The 18195-nt window shown below is 30.0% G+C and overlaps 1 protein-coding gene across 3 annotated transcripts; it reads left to right on the plus strand.

The window, feature by feature from the left end:
• Positions 1 to 375: 375 nt before the first annotated feature.
• Positions 376 to 16455, plus strand: LOC134685072 (tetraspanin-18B-like). Of its 3 annotated transcripts, none has more exons than XM_063544461.1 (9): positions 376 to 500; positions 8262 to 8389; positions 8881 to 9081; positions 9492 to 9566; positions 10172 to 10291; positions 10710 to 10803; positions 11290 to 11450; positions 12185 to 12268; positions 13580 to 16455. In XM_063544461.1, exons 1-9 carry the CDS (start codon positions 482 to 484, stop codon positions 13631 to 13633), a joined length of 936 nt encoding a protein of 311 aa, XP_063400531.1. In that variant the 5' UTR covers positions 376 to 481; the 3' UTR covers positions 13634 to 16455. The 3 variants fall into 3 exon arrangements, with proteins under 3 accessions (XP_063400531.1, XP_063400541.1, XP_063400552.1); XM_063544471.1 differs by lacking the exon at positions 376 to 500 and adding an exon at positions 4656 to 4759; XM_063544482.1 differs by lacking the exon at positions 376 to 500 and adding an exon at positions 4674 to 4759 and having other exon boundaries at positions 8265 to 8389.
• Positions 16456 to 18195: the final 1740 nt, after the last annotated feature.

Here is an 18195-nt window from a genome sequence, read left to right on the forward strand (position 1 = left end):
AATTACAATCCTCCTTTACCACAAATTTTTTATTCATGTTTTCTGAACAGCTATAACACAAAAGTAGTCTCTTGTGTTTTCAAACGGAAATAAAAGTTGATTTTAAACTGTTCAATATTCACACTGACTTTAAACCAAGATTACCTGTCTTGATGTATGTGCATATATTTTAAGGCAAAAAATTGTAATATACAAACTGTAAATAAGTATTATAATTGCATCAATAGCATGATGAACATCAATTAAATTACATCCTTACTGTTAAATGTTTCGTATAGTATGTAGTAAACTTGGTGTTAATACTTAAAAGTTGACGTTTAAATTGAATATTTGCCAACTGATATGAAGATTTATGGTTTACGTAAATAGGCATCCTTTATGTTACAGTGGAATTTATCCGTTATTTCACTTCGTCTAAACATCAAAATGGACACGAATTTAAAGTTGTAATAATTTGAGGTGGACTTCAAAGAGTCATGGTATGGCGTGCACTTGTTTCGGTAAGTATTATATTTTTGTGCGATATAGAAACTGAAGGCAAAAGAAAAGATTGAATATTTTGTAGATTAATTCTTAATATAACATATAAAACTGAAGATATATCTATTTGATTTTATTAGGTTATTCAATTGCTTATCTATTGTTTAAACTTAGAAATGAAAGAATTCTATTTTATTTCTTATTCAATAATACTAGAAATCATATATTTCTCCTTTAGCTGAAAAATCATCGTTTGAAAGTTACATTGTCGGAGGAGAATGAGTTCAGTGTCATTCTCATGCACAGTATGTGTCCACTGATCTGTTTGCCTACGTTGAATCATGGAAGTATCATATTGTCAATATAAAACTTCCATGGTTAAATCGAACTATTTGAACTCGTATGTGGATTGTGGACACGACCAGGTGCAATGATGATTTTGAAGAGGTGAAGGAACCCTGGCAAAACCTTCGTTTGGAAAGATACTTGTAAAAAGTCTTTACATTTATGATTTAGCATATATATGATGCTCATTAATGGGGACCTTGGTCCCATGTGCCCAATAAATCTGCCTCTTAGTGTGAGGTTTGGTCTCTCTTTTGAGAAGTGGCCTAAACTTCAGACACTATAAATATCGTATAACCCCTAACATTTTATCTCATGTCCCAATGTATGATATCGACTTTTAGCAAATAATTCATTAAATTTGGTGATAGTTTTGGTCAATTCTATGACAAATAAAAAAAAGATAGAAAATTCGGATACTGTAGGATTTACTTCGTGATTTGAAATATATATATAAAAATTATGTTAATGACAGAAAATGAAATGTTTAATTTTCTATGCACTCAAGGATTTGTATAGTAAGAAATTTTACTTTAAAACAAATCCTCGGTGCAACTCGTGTTCTGTAAACTACAGTGCGTACTTTCGGAGCAGTACATTAGTGGCTTATTTCTTTCTCCATTTATAAATATCTCCTTTTATTCGTATGAAACAGACCATATTTCTTTCGATTATACATAACATACTCCGGATTCTGGGAAACCGTATTACTAATGCTGAATATAAAGGTTAGAAAAGTTAAATATCCGTGAGTGAAACCATCTTCATTCTATTTTTGGTATAAACGTATTTCTCTTTATCCTTCTTATTTCTGAATATCGATTTCTGATGGTCCACTATTTTATAACAACTTCCGACTTTCTTTTCAAAGAAAATGTTACAAATGTTTATTCATGATTGGGATATTAAAACAAATTGTCAGTAACTTTAATCCCACAAAATGTCCAAGAGTTTGTCCCAAGACAGGAGCATCATAAATGAATGTATTTGAGTAATATACCCCATTGTTTCGGTTTGTCATTTTGAGATTGCTTCTGAATGCAGCCTTTTTTGAAAGATTGATATTCACAACTTTTCTAGAACCAGGAGATTTTGATGTTGACAAATTGTATATATATCATATTGCTGACGACCATATATTAACCTCTTCACTAGTTAGATGCTCATATAAGGCGATAACAGACAAAAGAAATAAAATTAGAAGTTCGATAAAAAGTAATAAAATAACAAAGTAATCTACTGATCAAAATATGAACAAATATAGATTTCTAATTTCTTTATCCTATTTATACATATATAAACGAGCACGCGACTGAGTTAAAAGGTATATTTGAATTTTAATCAGATTGATAACAAAAGTATTAGGTAGAGAAATACGTGAAGTATGTGGTTTTCAAATGCACCCATGAATGGAAACTGACGAGAATATGATGAAAGCAGTAGTGCAACTCCATGCTTTATCAATTGGCCAGTGTTCTCTCTCGCTTCCCATACCCTTTATTTGCGTATACAACTGAAATTCATGATATTTTTTTATATAGCTACTGAACATCCATACTTCGATCTACAGTCAAGACCAAACGAAAGAAAATTGAATATTTTCGACTATGTATCGTGTTTTATGTTACCAGGTTTAACAAGTAGCATATATTTATACAATTCTGAAAAACAAATGTATCCTTTGTATGCTATTTAGCAAAATTAACTCGAAGGTATCTTTGAATATTGTTTTCATCGGAACTAACATTGATATTTTTAATCAATCAAAACGTAACCAAATATGTATTACTTTACATTTGTTTTGTACACCATATCAGAATAAGAATAAGAATAGGAATTTTCTTAGTCTAAAATCCAAACAATAGGATTGATACTAAAATACAAAACAAAAATAAACAAACAGAAATTAAGGCATTTTAATTACAAAACGATAGACATTCAACACTACAAACATGTAGCATTGAAAGAAAACCAAAAATATAGATTATTGATATTAATTATAATACTATTTTTTACAGCATGCCTCCTCTTTAAAATTATCGATTCAAATATTATGCTTACATATAACAATTATAAGTTGAGCCATCAATTACACAGTTCATATATTGACATTATATAATTGTTTTTCTCATTATACATTTCACTTATGTAGTTTTAAAACAATGATAAGTGAAATATCACATTCTTCGCAGGAAAATATAAAATCAAATTTGTTTCCTTCACTCATTGATACTTATATTTTGCCTTACATTATAGCAATGTTTTTTTCGCGGATAATCAGCATCTTAATTTAGGCTTACTCCAGTGGATTTGTATTTTAAAATTACAAAATATCTAGCACTGCAGTACATGATTTCTTTATTAGTTAGAATTAGTTATTCAATAGTGTGAAAAAAAATCGTATAAAAAATGAGACTCATAGTAAGACCGTTGATTTTTTGCCGCCATATCGGTCTTTTTATATTTATTGTTTAATATTTTTAACTTTTAATCTTTTGTGTTCATTTTTGATTTTAGTTGACATATCTCCTTTTTGTGTATGGGTAACTTTTTATGAAAGTGGTCTAAATTTTAGCGATGTCAAATGTTTGAGTCAGTGTACTACCCTTTGATTGTTATTGCTAAGCTTAAGGTCTTCTTTGAATTTGGTTCATAGATATAAGATGTGGTATGAATGCCAATGAGACAACTCTTCATCTAAGTCTCAAAGTAAACCATTATAGGTCAAAGGACTCGCGGTCTTCATCACGGAGCTTCAGTTTGCTTTTGAAGAGGTGTATCTTTTCCTCTAAGTTTGTGATTTGGTAAAAAGCTGTCATATCTATATACGTGCATTCTCTCTTATAAATTTGTTATGCTCGAGTTTGTTGATATTTCAATTATAGCGTTTTGTAATATATTTATTTTCCTCAGCTTTAGATTTTACTAAATGACTTTTATGTTGTTCCAGTCAATGTTGGGACAATAGAAGTCTCCAACTAGCATAACATTTTTTCTATCGTTTTACAAAGCTTTATGTAATGATTTTTCTTCTGCGTCTGTCTTGTTGCTGTGTGAGACTCAGACAACCTAAGTTCAAATGTAGTTACGATTAATTTGTTTTAAGTTTTTCGGGTTTATCCATTTTTTTTCACAATTGGTTATTAAATCTGGTCTTTCTGTAGATACAAATTCATTATGGACTACTCATGAAGTTGTCTCCTCTGTCAGTTATGTAGGTTTCGTAGTTGATTGGAAATATCTCGCTTGACTTTATTGCGTCCTGTTTTTTTAGGCCATGACTGTGCCAAGTAATTTTGTGTATTTCACCCGAACCCAATAGAAATTCTGGTACTTAGACGTTTGTTTCTATATAGTGAGGTATGCTGAAAATTGTAGTCTCCTTGGTGGATCTTTTCCGTGATTGTTATTCTGGTTTAGCTTGGATATATGTAACTATCTGAATACAATAAATATAAAGAATCAATGTATCATAAACAGTATGTATGTGTACATCCGTCAGACGATGTGCTCTTTAGTTGCATTATAATGCAGCTTGAAACAATAAAATTAACAAGAGAGCATAACAATGTGGTGGTCTAAGTAGTCAGTTAACTACTGTATCAATAACTAGTCAACCCGAGTCAGAATAGGAATTCGACCCCCCTTTTTAAAAAAAACACGGGGAAAACACACACACAAAGAAAAAAGCAAAAGGCTGACGTTATACTAGCACTGCAATGCACTCCGAATTTATTTTAAAAACATATATTCTTGTTCTATCTCGAAATTCGAGCACCGACAAAACAAAACCCGTAAAATGGCACATATCTTTCCCACATCCGATTTAAAATTATTCTCGTATAATAGAAAATGGCGTCGTTGGATTCAAGTCAAAAAATTTAAAAAATAATTTTAATTAAGTATTTTCAAGGATTTAAACAGATAAAACAAGGTATAATGATAGCCAATATGACATTTAACTTGCAACTTAAAGGATTGGCGATTTATATAAAGACAATCAATTATCTACATATAAAACAACCGAAAACAAAAAAATGAGTCACCCGATTTCATTTGTTTATTTTTAGTAATGCTCTTTCATAAAAGATTTGTCTAGTGGTACTGTACAAAAAAAAAAGTCGAAAAGGCAGTGTTTTATAAGGTTTTATTTGTGGTTGTAACTTGAATTTGATTCGATTAATAAAGTTGCCACATCAAATTATATATTATGCAGTTTTGACTTTTGTTATGTTGTCGTCACAGTCCTGAGTTGAATTCTAGTTGAATGCAACATTTAAAATAACTGTTACATTTGGCGCCCAACTAAAAAATCCACGATATAGCCAGGGTTTGTGTTGTTAAGAGTCATATATGAAGATATGATGACTTGTGGTGGGGGAATAGTGTAGCGGGGTTGCTTCCCCTTAGTACAGGTAGAACATATATAGCCAGTCTTAATCAACTGAGCTAGGGAATCGATTCTTTGGCTCAGTGGGTTAACGCACTGACTGTCACCCAGACGACCGGGGTTCGAATCCCGGTGGTGACGAAATGAATTTGTAGAGTAGGTACGTGCTCTCCGGTAATCCAGAAATGCTCAAAATCCAGAATAACAGCCCAAATAGAGGAAGGAAAACAAATCATCTCGGAACAACTCCAATCTCTAACACCAAACACAGCAGTTGCTTTTACAGATGGGTCATGTTTAGGAAATCCAGGCCCCTGCGGTGCAGGAGCTATAATTTACATTAATGATAAAGAAGAAAAATTAAAAAGACCTGTCTCTAACAAAGGATCAATCTTGCTAGCTGAACTTATAGCAATAAAAATGGTTCTGGATTACATAGAATCTTTTTCAAAAGAGCAAATTAATACTTTAACTTTATTTTCGGACAGTCAGACAGCATTAGGTATCTGAACTCTCAATTGGAAAAGTGACAGCTATCATCAAACCATTAATGAAATCAAAGGGAAAATAAAAAATTTAAACGAACATGGATTTTTAATAAACTTAAACTGGACACAAGGACATGCCAACATATAAGGAAATGACGAGGCAGACTCCCTGGCAAAAGAAGCTGCTAAAGAAGCAGAAACACTAGCAGTTGATGACATATTGTTTACAAAACAAGATGTAAAAAAAGCAGCTAGAAATTCTGTTACAAAAAAATGGCAACGCAGATGGGAAAATAGTGATACTGGACGTCATTATTTCAGATTTCATCCTGAAGTTAAAGATAAAGTTAAAAAAGACTTCCTGTCAAAAAAAATGTACAACATAATCAACAGTTTACGAACAGGTTATTCTAAATTAAATGCATACCAATTTATAATAAACCAGCTCATCAACTCGGAAACCTGTGATCACTGCAAAAAAAAGAAAATGTACAACACTACCTTTTTGAATGTGACCTGTATTCAGATGCCAGAGACAAATTATTTCATCAAATATACTTCATAACAGGACAAATTCCAACAGATCTAGACAATTTATTAACAATCAATTTGCCAAATGCAGAAAATATCAATCAACTAATAGCGGAGTACATAGAGGAAACAAACCATTTTAGTGGATAATTTGATACAAATTTCTTTAATTTTTTTATATTTTTAATTTCAATAACCTAATAAACCATTTTTTAAATTTATTTCACTTCATACAATAATTCTATAATATTTTTAAAGCGCCACCTACAATATATAAGTACAAAGGAGAAACTACATTTGTGATAATTATTTTACAAGAGAGATTACTCTGTCATCACGACAAAGATTGAAGATTCTAGTCAAATTCCGCACTGGTTCAAATCAGCACATGGTATAGTCAAATTGACACCTAGTAAAATCTGCATCTGGTTAAATCTGCACCTATTAATGTAGTCATTTCGGCAACCATGTAAAATATGTGGAATATGCCTATTTTTAGGCCCCACCTACGATAGTAGAGGGGCATTATGTTTTCTGCTGTGTGCCTCTGTTCGTCTGTTCGTTCGTCCCGCTCCAGGTTAAAGTTTTTGGAGGAGGTAGTTTTTGATGAAGCTGAAGTCCAATCAGCTTGAAACTTAGTTCACTTGTTGCTTATGATTTGATCTTTCTGATTTTAAAGCCAAATTAGACTTTTGACCCCATTTCACAGTCCACTGAACATAGAAAATATCCCACCTAAATTTTGTTAAACATAATTAGGAATTGAGTTTATATATATATAGTAATAATTAATTGTATTAAATCAAATATTATCGGATGCGGATATGACTTTGATAAGGTGCTGATTTGACCAGGTGCAGATTTGACTTTTTCTTTAGGGGCCGATTTGACCAGGTGTCGATTAAACTTGTACCCCTGAGTGTTATGACTTATGTCAGTTCTGGAAATCTCTGAAATTTGATAACATTAATGAATTGGCTTACTGTCATCAAATTGATTTAACTGAAATATGAATAAATTAAGTAACTTCAGTTTAATTGGTTTTGGCATTTATAAATTCAAACCGACATGCTGAGAATATTTTAATTGAATGTACAGAAATTTCTAAAATTCTGCTTGGTTAAAATGAAAATCTATCTACAGGTTGATCAAACATGTCAAAATCATATCACATGTTTCATTTTCATATTTTATGCCAAAATGAAATAAACATTTTGAAGTTGTCAATGAATGGTCAGTTAATTAATTAATCAGAAACAATAACCCAATAATAATTGTTACCAAAATTAAGAGATTTTCAGAACTGATGTTGTCAAATCAATTTGTGTTATTAATATCTACAATGTACAAATGTATATCAAATCTTAATACAACTATCATAGTTGTATTTATTTAAGTGCTGAAACAAATATGTTGCATTATGTGAACAACAGGAGAATCTGAAATATATGCTTTTTTAACGGCACTGGCTATGGTTACATTTACACGGTAATATACCATCATATGTCAACTTTTTAAAAAAAATAAAAAAAATTGATAATTCCTATTCACAATCACTATGTTCCAACATAACCAACCAGATTTTAGATTATTTGTTTCATACATTCAAATTGTGATCTTCGTACATTTCTTTTTGATTTGAATTACATGTACATCTATTCTGGACTATTGAGTAATTGAAAGCTTATTCTTTTGTATTTATAAACATCTGTATATAATTTGCCCTGTATCATTTTTATGCTTATTTTTAAAAAAAGGCACTGGCTACGGTTATGACGGTTACACAGAAATGTAACAATAATAGAAAAATTATTGTTGCATTGGAGACTAATTGCCAGAATACAGGGTTGGGTAAGGTTCCAATTAATTATGAATGTAGCTATTATATTGTGTCCAGATTTAGCATTACTTATACTGTTCTCAAGTTATGCTCTTTTATAATGCAAGCTGTGACGACATCTGTGTCCCATACACATTCTTCATTTATTTAAAAACACATTTTTTTATAATTTTTTTTTTTTTTTCAGAAGAGATGGGGATGTTTTCCAGGAGCCACAAGGAGTTGGGGATAATGGAGGATGAGGATGAAGGAACATGTTTTTGTTGTAAAGAGTTCCTTAGATTCATTGTTATGTTCCTACAAGCAGTAGTTCTGGTAAATACTTAAACATGTAGGGTTGACAAGCTCACTAAACTGAGAACACAACTGGTCCTTTATTGGATGGACTTCAATTACCATTATCAAGGGGTTGGAAATTTGTCAACCATTAATTTGCAAAGCTTGATGTGCGATTTCACATGGGAGGCCAAAAATGATGCAGTATATAAATTAGCAATTAAATCATCATCTCAAAGAGTAAATTTGTGGAGCAATTGCTAGTATTCTTATATCTGAATACAAGTTTAGAAATAAGTGAATTTTATAAAGATTTTTTTGTTGTTGGAAAGACAAGAGAAAAAAGAGACATGATTTAGCAGTACATTTATTTAAGGCTTTTTATGGAATTTTGTTTGCATTTATGAATTTTTGAATATTGAAAAAGGTAAGATATGATTATTTAAATTGCATTATTTCTACTTGATTTTCAACTTGTTCAATATTAAGCATGATAAGACATTTTATATCAAGACATATTTTTTAAACAGATTGGGGCCATATCATGTCTGGCTATTGGAATCTATACCCATGAAGTTGAGTATGGCAGTAGACAATTGTCGTCTTTAATAGGAGCCTCTATGTACCGGGCTGATTCTGTGATGATGATTGGTGGAGGAGCTGCAATCATTGCTATAACTATGTTAGGATTTATTGGAGCTTACAGACAACACAAATGTATGGTTGGAATGGTAAGCTCATGGCTCTTATAAAAACATAATTTCAACTAACCTTATAGGACTAGTACTTTTGAAGCACTCATGATGGAGTGAGGTTGGTTGATAAATTTGCTTTTACACACCAAAATTTAATATTTAGGACATTAATATTAATCCTAGAAATTATGCAGTAGCATTTACTTTGTGGTATATAAAAAGACATCACAATAAAAAAAAACCAATTTGTTACTCGTCTCTTTTAAGGCAGAATTTAACAAATATACAAGTTTAAAAAACAGATGAAATTTCTAACAGTTCTTAATGCTATTTGAAAGAAAGTGAGAAACAAAGTACTTAGCAATATTTGTATGAAATATATGTTTAGAGAAAACATTATAATGCATGAAGATAGATTCATAAACATATCAAAATCTTATTTTCAGTATCTCTGTATCTTTGTCTTCTTGGCTCTAATGGTATTTGCTGCAGGCATACTTGGATATATATTTATAGCACAGGTAATTATATATATAAATATGTATGTATGAAGGTTGATCAAAGTTGTGGTGAAAATCTTCCCTAATATAAAGGAGGTACATTTTTTGGCTTATGAGGCCTTGTAAATTCACCATTAATGCACACATAAAAAGTATTCTGTATAACAAAAAGTTCAACTTAGTCCAAACCTGCCAAGTATGTAATTGTAAATCATTTAAGCTTGTCACTGATTTAGTTTTCTTTAACTTCAATAATAATAGTTGGGTACAATTAGGGGATCAGCAAATAATTTTCTTTACTAAGAACACTTTCATCCAAAAGGATGTATGTATTTGCCTTATTAATTTTATCTATCTATCTTTATATTTCTGCACTCAGTCACAACTTTGACTATGACGTGCCGTAATTCATAGGGGCTTGAATTCATACAGATTTAACCACATGTTTGCCCTCATGAATTATTTCTTAAAATTTGCTGACTGATTGAATTTTAAAATTGACAACTATATCCGGATAATTTATTATCATAGCAGAAGTAGAAAAGGACACATTTAGTTTGCAAACAGCATAATAACAATATGATATTATTTTTTGTCAAGTTATGATATTTTTTTCTGGTTTTCAGTTAGAGGACAATGTAAGAAAATCAATGGAAGAAAGTTTAAAGAAACATTATGGAGTGGTAGTAGATAAGAAGAGAAAAAATGATGATATAACAAAATCCTGGGACTCCATTCAACAAAGTGTATGTAGACAACTGTAGTATAGAATATTTAATAAAATTGAGAATGGAAATGGGGAATGTGTCAAAGAGACAACAACCTGACCGTAGAAGTTTGTTTTAGTCACCCTCAACAGTTGTCTTGGAAGTTTTTAAATTACATTAGACAATACAAATTATTTTATGAAGTTGCTATCTTGGGACATCAAGACGGTTTAAAATATGAAAAGTTATTTCAGTTCAAAAAGGTAAAATATTAATAACATGAGATTATTTATAAGAAGTTAGACTTGAGAAGTGTTAAGTTACTAAAATTTTTATATTGTATGTACATTTTGTACGCATGACATAAGTATCTAAAGAAGTTAAATATGTAACAAGACAAGTTGAAAAACAAATATTGAATGCACATTAATTGATTTGTTGATGTTTTTATTTTTAGTTTGAATGCTGTGGAGCTTATGGTAGTGAGAACTCCTCACATTCCTGGGCTCTTTACCAGCAGGAAACTTTCTGGTTTATTGATAGTTACTCCAGTAAGTTTACATAAAATTTATTTTTTAAACTGTCACAAATTATGCAATTGCACTTTTTGAATTTGATCTTACAAGGAGAATGTGCATTGCCATGACAACATAATTTATTCAAGTATGAGACAAAGTTACAGAAAGAAAATTTATAGTTTGTTAGATAACTCAAGTACTATCCTTAATCACAGATTAAAACTTGAACAATAGCCTTGGACCAAAAGATTTTTTTACAAAAAAAAAAGTTTTGACCAAAAGATTTTTTTACAAAAAAAAAAGTTTTGAAAAAGATGCAATAAAAGATGATCAAAGATATGTTGACTTTGTCTTTGTATATACCTAAAAAGTTATTCAATTTCATAACTGTTGGTTATAGGTAGCATTATTAAGCTGCTTCACTCTTAATGCTTGTTTCTGTAAAGAGAACCCTGTTATATTATTCTTGAAAAATTCTTTATGTTAAATATCATCTAATATTTTCAAATTTGATTTTAGATGGAAGTTTGGTACCAGAAAGCTGCTGTCTTATAAAATCTCCTAAAGATCAACACGAGCTTGACTTGTGTACAGGGAAAACTTCGTCTGATCCCAACTGGCCACCAACGAAACTACCACCTGTGCTAGAGACACCTCTTAATTACACTCTCTATACTACTGTAAGTTTGGAAATGAGGCTAACTTAGTTACAATGGACTCATTTATTTTAATTGCTTCTGATGTTTTGTTTATTCAGGAAAAAAGACATGTTGTAAATTTCAACTAAAAAAATACTGTGCAGCTTAAGGTCTTTATATATTTTTTGGTAGACAACAACATAAACATGTGTGACATTAAATTTTTAATGTTAACATGATTTATTTATATAGATTCCTAAGAAACAACAAAAAACAACCAAATATAAAAGAAGATGTGATATGATTGCCTATGAGACAACTGTCCACAAGAGACCAAAATGACACAGATATGAACAACTATAGGTCACTGTCTGGCCATTAACAATGAGCAAAGCCTATACTGCATAGTCAGTTATAAAAGTCGGGTATGAAAATGTAAACCTTTCAAACAAGAACACTGACAGCCTTATTTATAGAAAAAAATGAATGAAAAACAAATATGTAACACTTAAACAAACAAAAACCACTGAATTACAGGCTCCTGACTTGGGACAGGCATATACATAAGTAATATGTAAATGCAGATTGGTTAGATTAATATTTTTAATAAAATGCTTCGATTTTGGCAGTGCAGTGCAATGCATTTGTATTTGAAATCTGTTGTAGAAATTAACCAGGATCTTGAAACTACAACAATGCATCTGAATGCATCTGGTCAAAGATTACTCAATTCCACCTCCAACATTGTACAAATTCTGATAACCTTTATATTGTAGGGTTGTTATGACAAGCTGCATGATTATCTTATAATGAATGGCATAATGATTGGGACAGCAGCTATAGTTGTGGGTGTTTTTATGGTAAGTTATCATAGACTAATGATTTAATATGCTTTTTCTAATCAACGAATCTTGTATGTGCAATAATAAATCAGTGGATATCTTTAAGGACTTTAATACTGACCCAGAGACACAAAGAGTTATAACCAGAAGCTAACATATCATCATTAATTGTTTAAGTGATTCCTATTAAAGCAAAATGCATTGAGTCTGTAGGTAAAGATAATATCTTTGACTAGCTTGCTTGCTAGCTGAAACATGAAGTCATTATTAGGCTAGGTATACTACACTCCATTCAGAGTATTGTAGTCCTACAGACAGATAGATTGGTTATCTGCCAGACTAGTCTACTCTTGATTGAGGGTAGTATACGTAACCTTATAATGACTTCATGGTTCAGCTAGCAAGCAAGATAGGTACCTATTATCAGGTTGTCTGCATGTTGATATCGTAAAATATCAGCTGCAAGACATTAAATGAAAAATTTTGTAAAGTGAGAGCAGCGAACGAGATCAAAAAGCCTTCAAATTGTGTCAAGCAGTTTGATATTGTAAAGCTGATATTTTACAATATCAAACTGCAGCCTATTGTGATATTGGATTTATAAGGCTGTATTTGCGTCTTTTTGAAAAGTGTTTCCTTTGTTTCACCAGTAACTGGTAAATGACTTGATAAGTTCAGGTCAAACTTATCATCGTCGGTTCAAACATTATGACGTCACTGATATGTGTTGGTCAAAGTTATCAAGGTTGGGTCAATGTATTTGAAGCCGTGATATGGAAAAATATTAAGAGCTGAGCAGAGTGATAAAGACAGTGGCATTACCGATAATCAAAAGATATTACCTTTTACCTACACACTCAATGCATTTTGCTGTAAATACTTAACAAATCTCCCCATGCAACAAAGTGCAGCCCAATCTTTTTTCTGTTTACTTTGTACTAGATATTGGATTGTTAAGTTTACAGGAATATCATAGAATGTAGCATTTTAATTTAGTTTGAAAATAAGGAAATGTGTATTAATAGCCAATGAGTCAACGCTCCACTAGAGGATAATTGGCATAGAGATTACCAACTATAGGCCAACATACTGTCATCAACAATGAATAAAACCCATGCTGCATAGTCAGCAAAAAAAACCCTGGAATGATAAATAAGAAAACTAAGGGACTGATATATGTACAAGACAACGATTGAAAAACAAATGATATACAGCAACAAACAACAACCACTGAATTACAGGCTACTGATTCTGGAACAGCATAATATATGAAACTATAATAATCAGTTGAATCAATCATATAATTAAATTGATTTGTTTCTCTTTCAGATTGTTTTGCTGACATTTGGGATAATATTTTATCGGAACATGAACTCCTCTTAACATTGTTGTTGTTCTTACGTCTGTGATATGTAGTCTAGTCTAGAAGTACTTAATCAAGATAAGCACACTCAGAATGGTATAGGATGGTTTTATTTCTAACGGAAATCACAAAGTCTTTTATTATGTTTACCCTCTACTATATATGTACAAAGAAGAAAAGAACAGGAGTTTTTATGACTTATCTTTTGTAATAGGCATCAATCTTCTTTTATTAGAGACATATGAATAGTATTGTAATATTTGTACTAGAATAGTTATATTTAGGATTTTTGTCTGTTATTAAATTTTCTTTTGAATGACATTTTGGTTACCTGTAGAAATTTACGCTCTTTCATGTGAAGAAAAAGCATATGGTTCTTACAGTTTTCCTTTAAAAAAATGTAAAATAACATTTAATTCTATAACCATATAACTTCTTTGATCATGGGTATATTAGTTTTCTTTTTATTTCTTATGAATCAAGTAAAACTATAGTTTTCATGTTAAAAAAAACATAAAATCTTACTCAAATTTTCTTTTTAAGAAATTTGAAAGCTAAAAGAGGTATTCTGGAAATTAAGAAAACTTTTATATTCCGTGTGTTGCCATCACTATTTCTTCTTAACTTTAATTCAAGTCAGTATGATTTATCTTGGTTATGTAATTTGTATTTGACATTCCATGAAATTACTTTGTAAATAGGAAAGGTGTTTTAGTATTGTTTTTTTTTTACTGAAACAATTCAGGGATGGAAAAAAGTACAAGTATTTTGTTAAACGTTGTTATAAATTAACTTCTTGTATGAGATTATTTTTATGATGGAATGAATTAGTGTATATATTTTTCTAACAAAATATTGATTTGTTATCTATGATGAGCAAAAGAAATAACATAAATAATTTTAGTAATAAGTAGGCATTGCTTAAAGAGAAGGCCCCTTTAGCCGCAGACATTATTGTTACAATAGCTAAGTTGCATATTTTTTCTAAAATATTGGACTTTTGGGGCAGAAAGTTTGATTGAGATATAAAAAAAAAACACATCAAATGTTTAAAATCTAGTGTCTTAATGGTTAAAATGACATAAAAGAGACAATAAACAAAATTCAATAAGGCAAGGTCCATGAGATGTTTTTATGATTTTTCTCCTTAACATTTCCTGTTTACACTCACATCATTCACAATTGCTTTGTTATTATTTGCTGCTTTTGTTTATAACTTTGCTTGAAAATATGCTTTTTATAAATGTTCACACATTTTAGTAAATACTAGTGAAGCTTTATTAAATGAGATAAGTCTTAATGTTTCATTCTCTTCTCAATCATTGATAAATAATACAGGCATTTTAAAATTGTAGACATATATAGTTTAACATAGCAGCCTGTTAAGTATGATGGTAATTTTATATGTTTGTTTCTATAGTTTGATACAATGAAATCGTTTATCAGTGAAATAATGTAGGAACATTGTATTAAATTTTTGGACCACTACACAAAATGTTTGTAAAATTTGAAAACTACATTTCCTTAAATAAGACGCAATTTTAAGATTTTTTAAAATTAATTTGGTAGCAGGTTATGAGCTTTCTTTATTGGTGTGTTGAGATCAGGTAAAAATGTTGGACTTCTACTTTATCAATAAATTTTTCCTTCAGAATTTTCTTGATTTAAATTTTGTTTATAGACAGTAAGTAGCAATTATCCAAGATAAAACTATTGTGTTATCATGTAAATAGTATGTAAATATATGAATGGCATTAAATATTATCTATTGTATTGGAAATAAAAAGGCAGAGTCTCAGCTACAGTCTCATAGAAAGGCAATATCTCTGAGATTAGATGTAGCCAAGTATTATCCTTGAGATGAAAGGCAATATCTTGGAGAAGAGATGTATCCGAGCAACATCCTTGAGATGAAAGACCAAAGTTTATAGGTTTTTCCCTATTTTCTTAGGCAATGTGAATGTTGTTGGCCAGTCATAGTAAAATATTTAAAAAATTATTGATAATAACAATTCTATTTTAGCATAGATTATTGAAAATATTAAAACTGTTACCAAATATATATGTTTGATAGAATATAGCAGTGCTGTATAAGATAGGTATCTATTTTAACTTAATTGAAATAAGGATGGATGATTTTCATTGAAAGCAGGTTCTTTCAATTGCTCAAGAATAAAGAGATGAGTTGTGTTATGAAACATGTTAAAAAAAGTATTATGCATTCCATAATTATTGATTACATATCTATTTAATATAAACATATCAAAGATAAAATATATTTGCTGACTTTGTATATATTTTAATTAAAAAATATAAAGAAATGAATTACTTGATTTTTATCCCTTTCAATTACACTTATCAGTTTATTTCATTTATGCAGTTTTTTTGGCTTTATAAATTTGTATTTAAGCTTTGTGAGGTGGGGCTGTTGTCAAGTTCTTGCATAGGCTATGAAGCCTATCTGAAATTCATGATTTTTTTAATTTTGAAATATAAGAATGATGATTATTTATAACATGTGCATTCTTACTTTCGCTTTAAAATATATGAATTGATTTTCTTGTTGCAATGTGTAAAAAAGGTTAGCCTTTACAGTGTGTAATATATTTTCTTGTGTTTTAATTGAAATTTAAAACTGTTTATCTTTTTATCACTAAAAATAATTATTGACATCATATAACCTGATAATACTCGGTGGTTATATTTTACAATAATTCAATTTTCCTTAAATGTGTTGATAATATGTATCGATCTTGTTGCCCTGAATATGGATGAAATAATTGTTGCTGGAGGTTAAACAAGCAACAATCGATTGAACCTGGTAAGGAATAAAAGATTAAAATTAAGATCATTCATATTTAATCATGATCAAGTGTCAGCTCAGTACAATAACAACTATCTCTGATAAGTATACTCTTTAAAAACAATAACCAGTACATCTTATTATGATTATTTGATAGTCACTTCTGGTTTTCAATTAGATATCTTATTTAGAAAATAATAAATTTTGTGATGACTGGTAGTTTGCTGAAATTTTAAAGATCATATGAACATATTGTGAAATACAGTGATATTGTATAAGGGAAACATTTCTCTATTTATTTATACATGTCAAATTTTTTATTTAAATATGTTTCAAGAAACTTGTATTTTATTGATGATTAAATAGGCTTCTGTTTCTATAGGAGAATATAATCTATTAATCTATATTATGGTAAGGGTATTACATGCAAAAGTAACTGTTTAATAGTCAGTTAGATAGGCTGAATGAAATAAATTAGCAAGGCCAGTAAAAGATTCTTTGTAAATTTTTTGTATATTGTATGTAAATTCTCCAAATATCTTACTAGTAATACTTTTTATTTAAAACCGTTTTCTGTGATTGTTTTTGTTTTTTCTGTCCAAAAAAACCTGTTGTTTGACATTTGTGTGGATGTATATATATCACATCCCCTCTTTTCTTACCCCCTTTATCTCACATCCCAAAAGTGATCATCCCACCTCATCCTTGTACATGTAGTTTATTGTTTGAAGTATATCTGTGATGACATTAGCACATTTTAGTCAGCTAAGAGTGCCAAGACAAACAGCTAAAATATATCCAGCTTCTTATTTATTATTTTACTTATGAAAGGTTTTTATTATAAATGTTAACTGTTGTATAATTGGCAAAAGAAAGATCCATCATGCATCATGATGCGAGGGAATTAAAGTCTGATGCCTTAATATAAGCAAGAATGATGAAGTTTGGATGAAGGAATAGATATTTGATATGTGCTTTCCACCTTGTAGTTGATTTTTGTGTTGGTCACACATTATGTAACAATGAACACCTCTATAAATCATGTATATATTGTTATTGTAGATTACATTATTTCTTCTATTTGAAAATTGTAGCAGTTTTAAATAAAAATAATCCTATAAAATTAACAAACTAAATTTTAGAAACATTGGTGGTTTTATAAGTGCAGGGTAGTTTTTCAATTATAAACATATAGTGTTAATGCATAGCTCCAGATTAATTTAAATTGAATGGGATATCTTCCAGATTTTTGAAATACAATGCACAATTTTTTTTCCCTCTAACTTCTAATCTAAATCAAAGATACAGTAAAATTACCTATTGAAAAAGATGCTGAGATTGATAAAAACTTTGATTTGAAGAAATATTTTACGATTTGTCAAGAAAAAAATCACAGCTCTAATTTTTATACATGAAAGAATATTACATTTACATAAGTGTATTTTGTACTCCCTGATTTTAAAATGACAGTGGTATTTAGTCTGATTGTGAGGATGAAATTCTAAAAACATGTAAACCTGGAACACAGCTGATGTTATATGATTATCACAGAAAATATTGTGGATATCATATCTATTTGTTTTATGTACATTACATTTTATTTGTTTGTCTTGTTTTGTAAATAGAACATTATTTATGATTTTTTTCTTGTTTCTAGAGTGGTGAATTAAATGTGAAACTTGCTTTAGTTGTTGTTTTTTTTTTTATATAGAGCAGCTTATTAATAGTTGTTGATTCATCTGTTTCTTTCATTTAAATGAAATTTGGTAACTACCCAAG

This window comes from Mytilus trossulus, chromosome 1 (assembly GCF_036588685.1).
Source record: "Mytilus trossulus isolate FHL-02 chromosome 1, PNRI_Mtr1.1.1.hap1, whole genome shotgun sequence".
Taxonomy (NCBI): Eukaryota; Metazoa; Mollusca; class Bivalvia; order Mytilida; family Mytilidae; genus Mytilus; species Mytilus trossulus.

Bases quoted from the DNA above. Each gene is read 5' to 3' on its own strand.
- LOC134685072 (XM_063544461.1), top strand. The intron at 9,082-9,491 runs GTAAGCTCATGG...TCTTATTTTCAG, and splicing joins ACAAATGTATGGTTGGAATG to TATCTCTGTATCTTTGTCTT. The intron at 9,567-10,171 runs GTAATTATATAT...TCTGGTTTTCAG, and splicing joins GATATATATTTATAGCACAG to TTAGAGGACAATGTAAGAAA.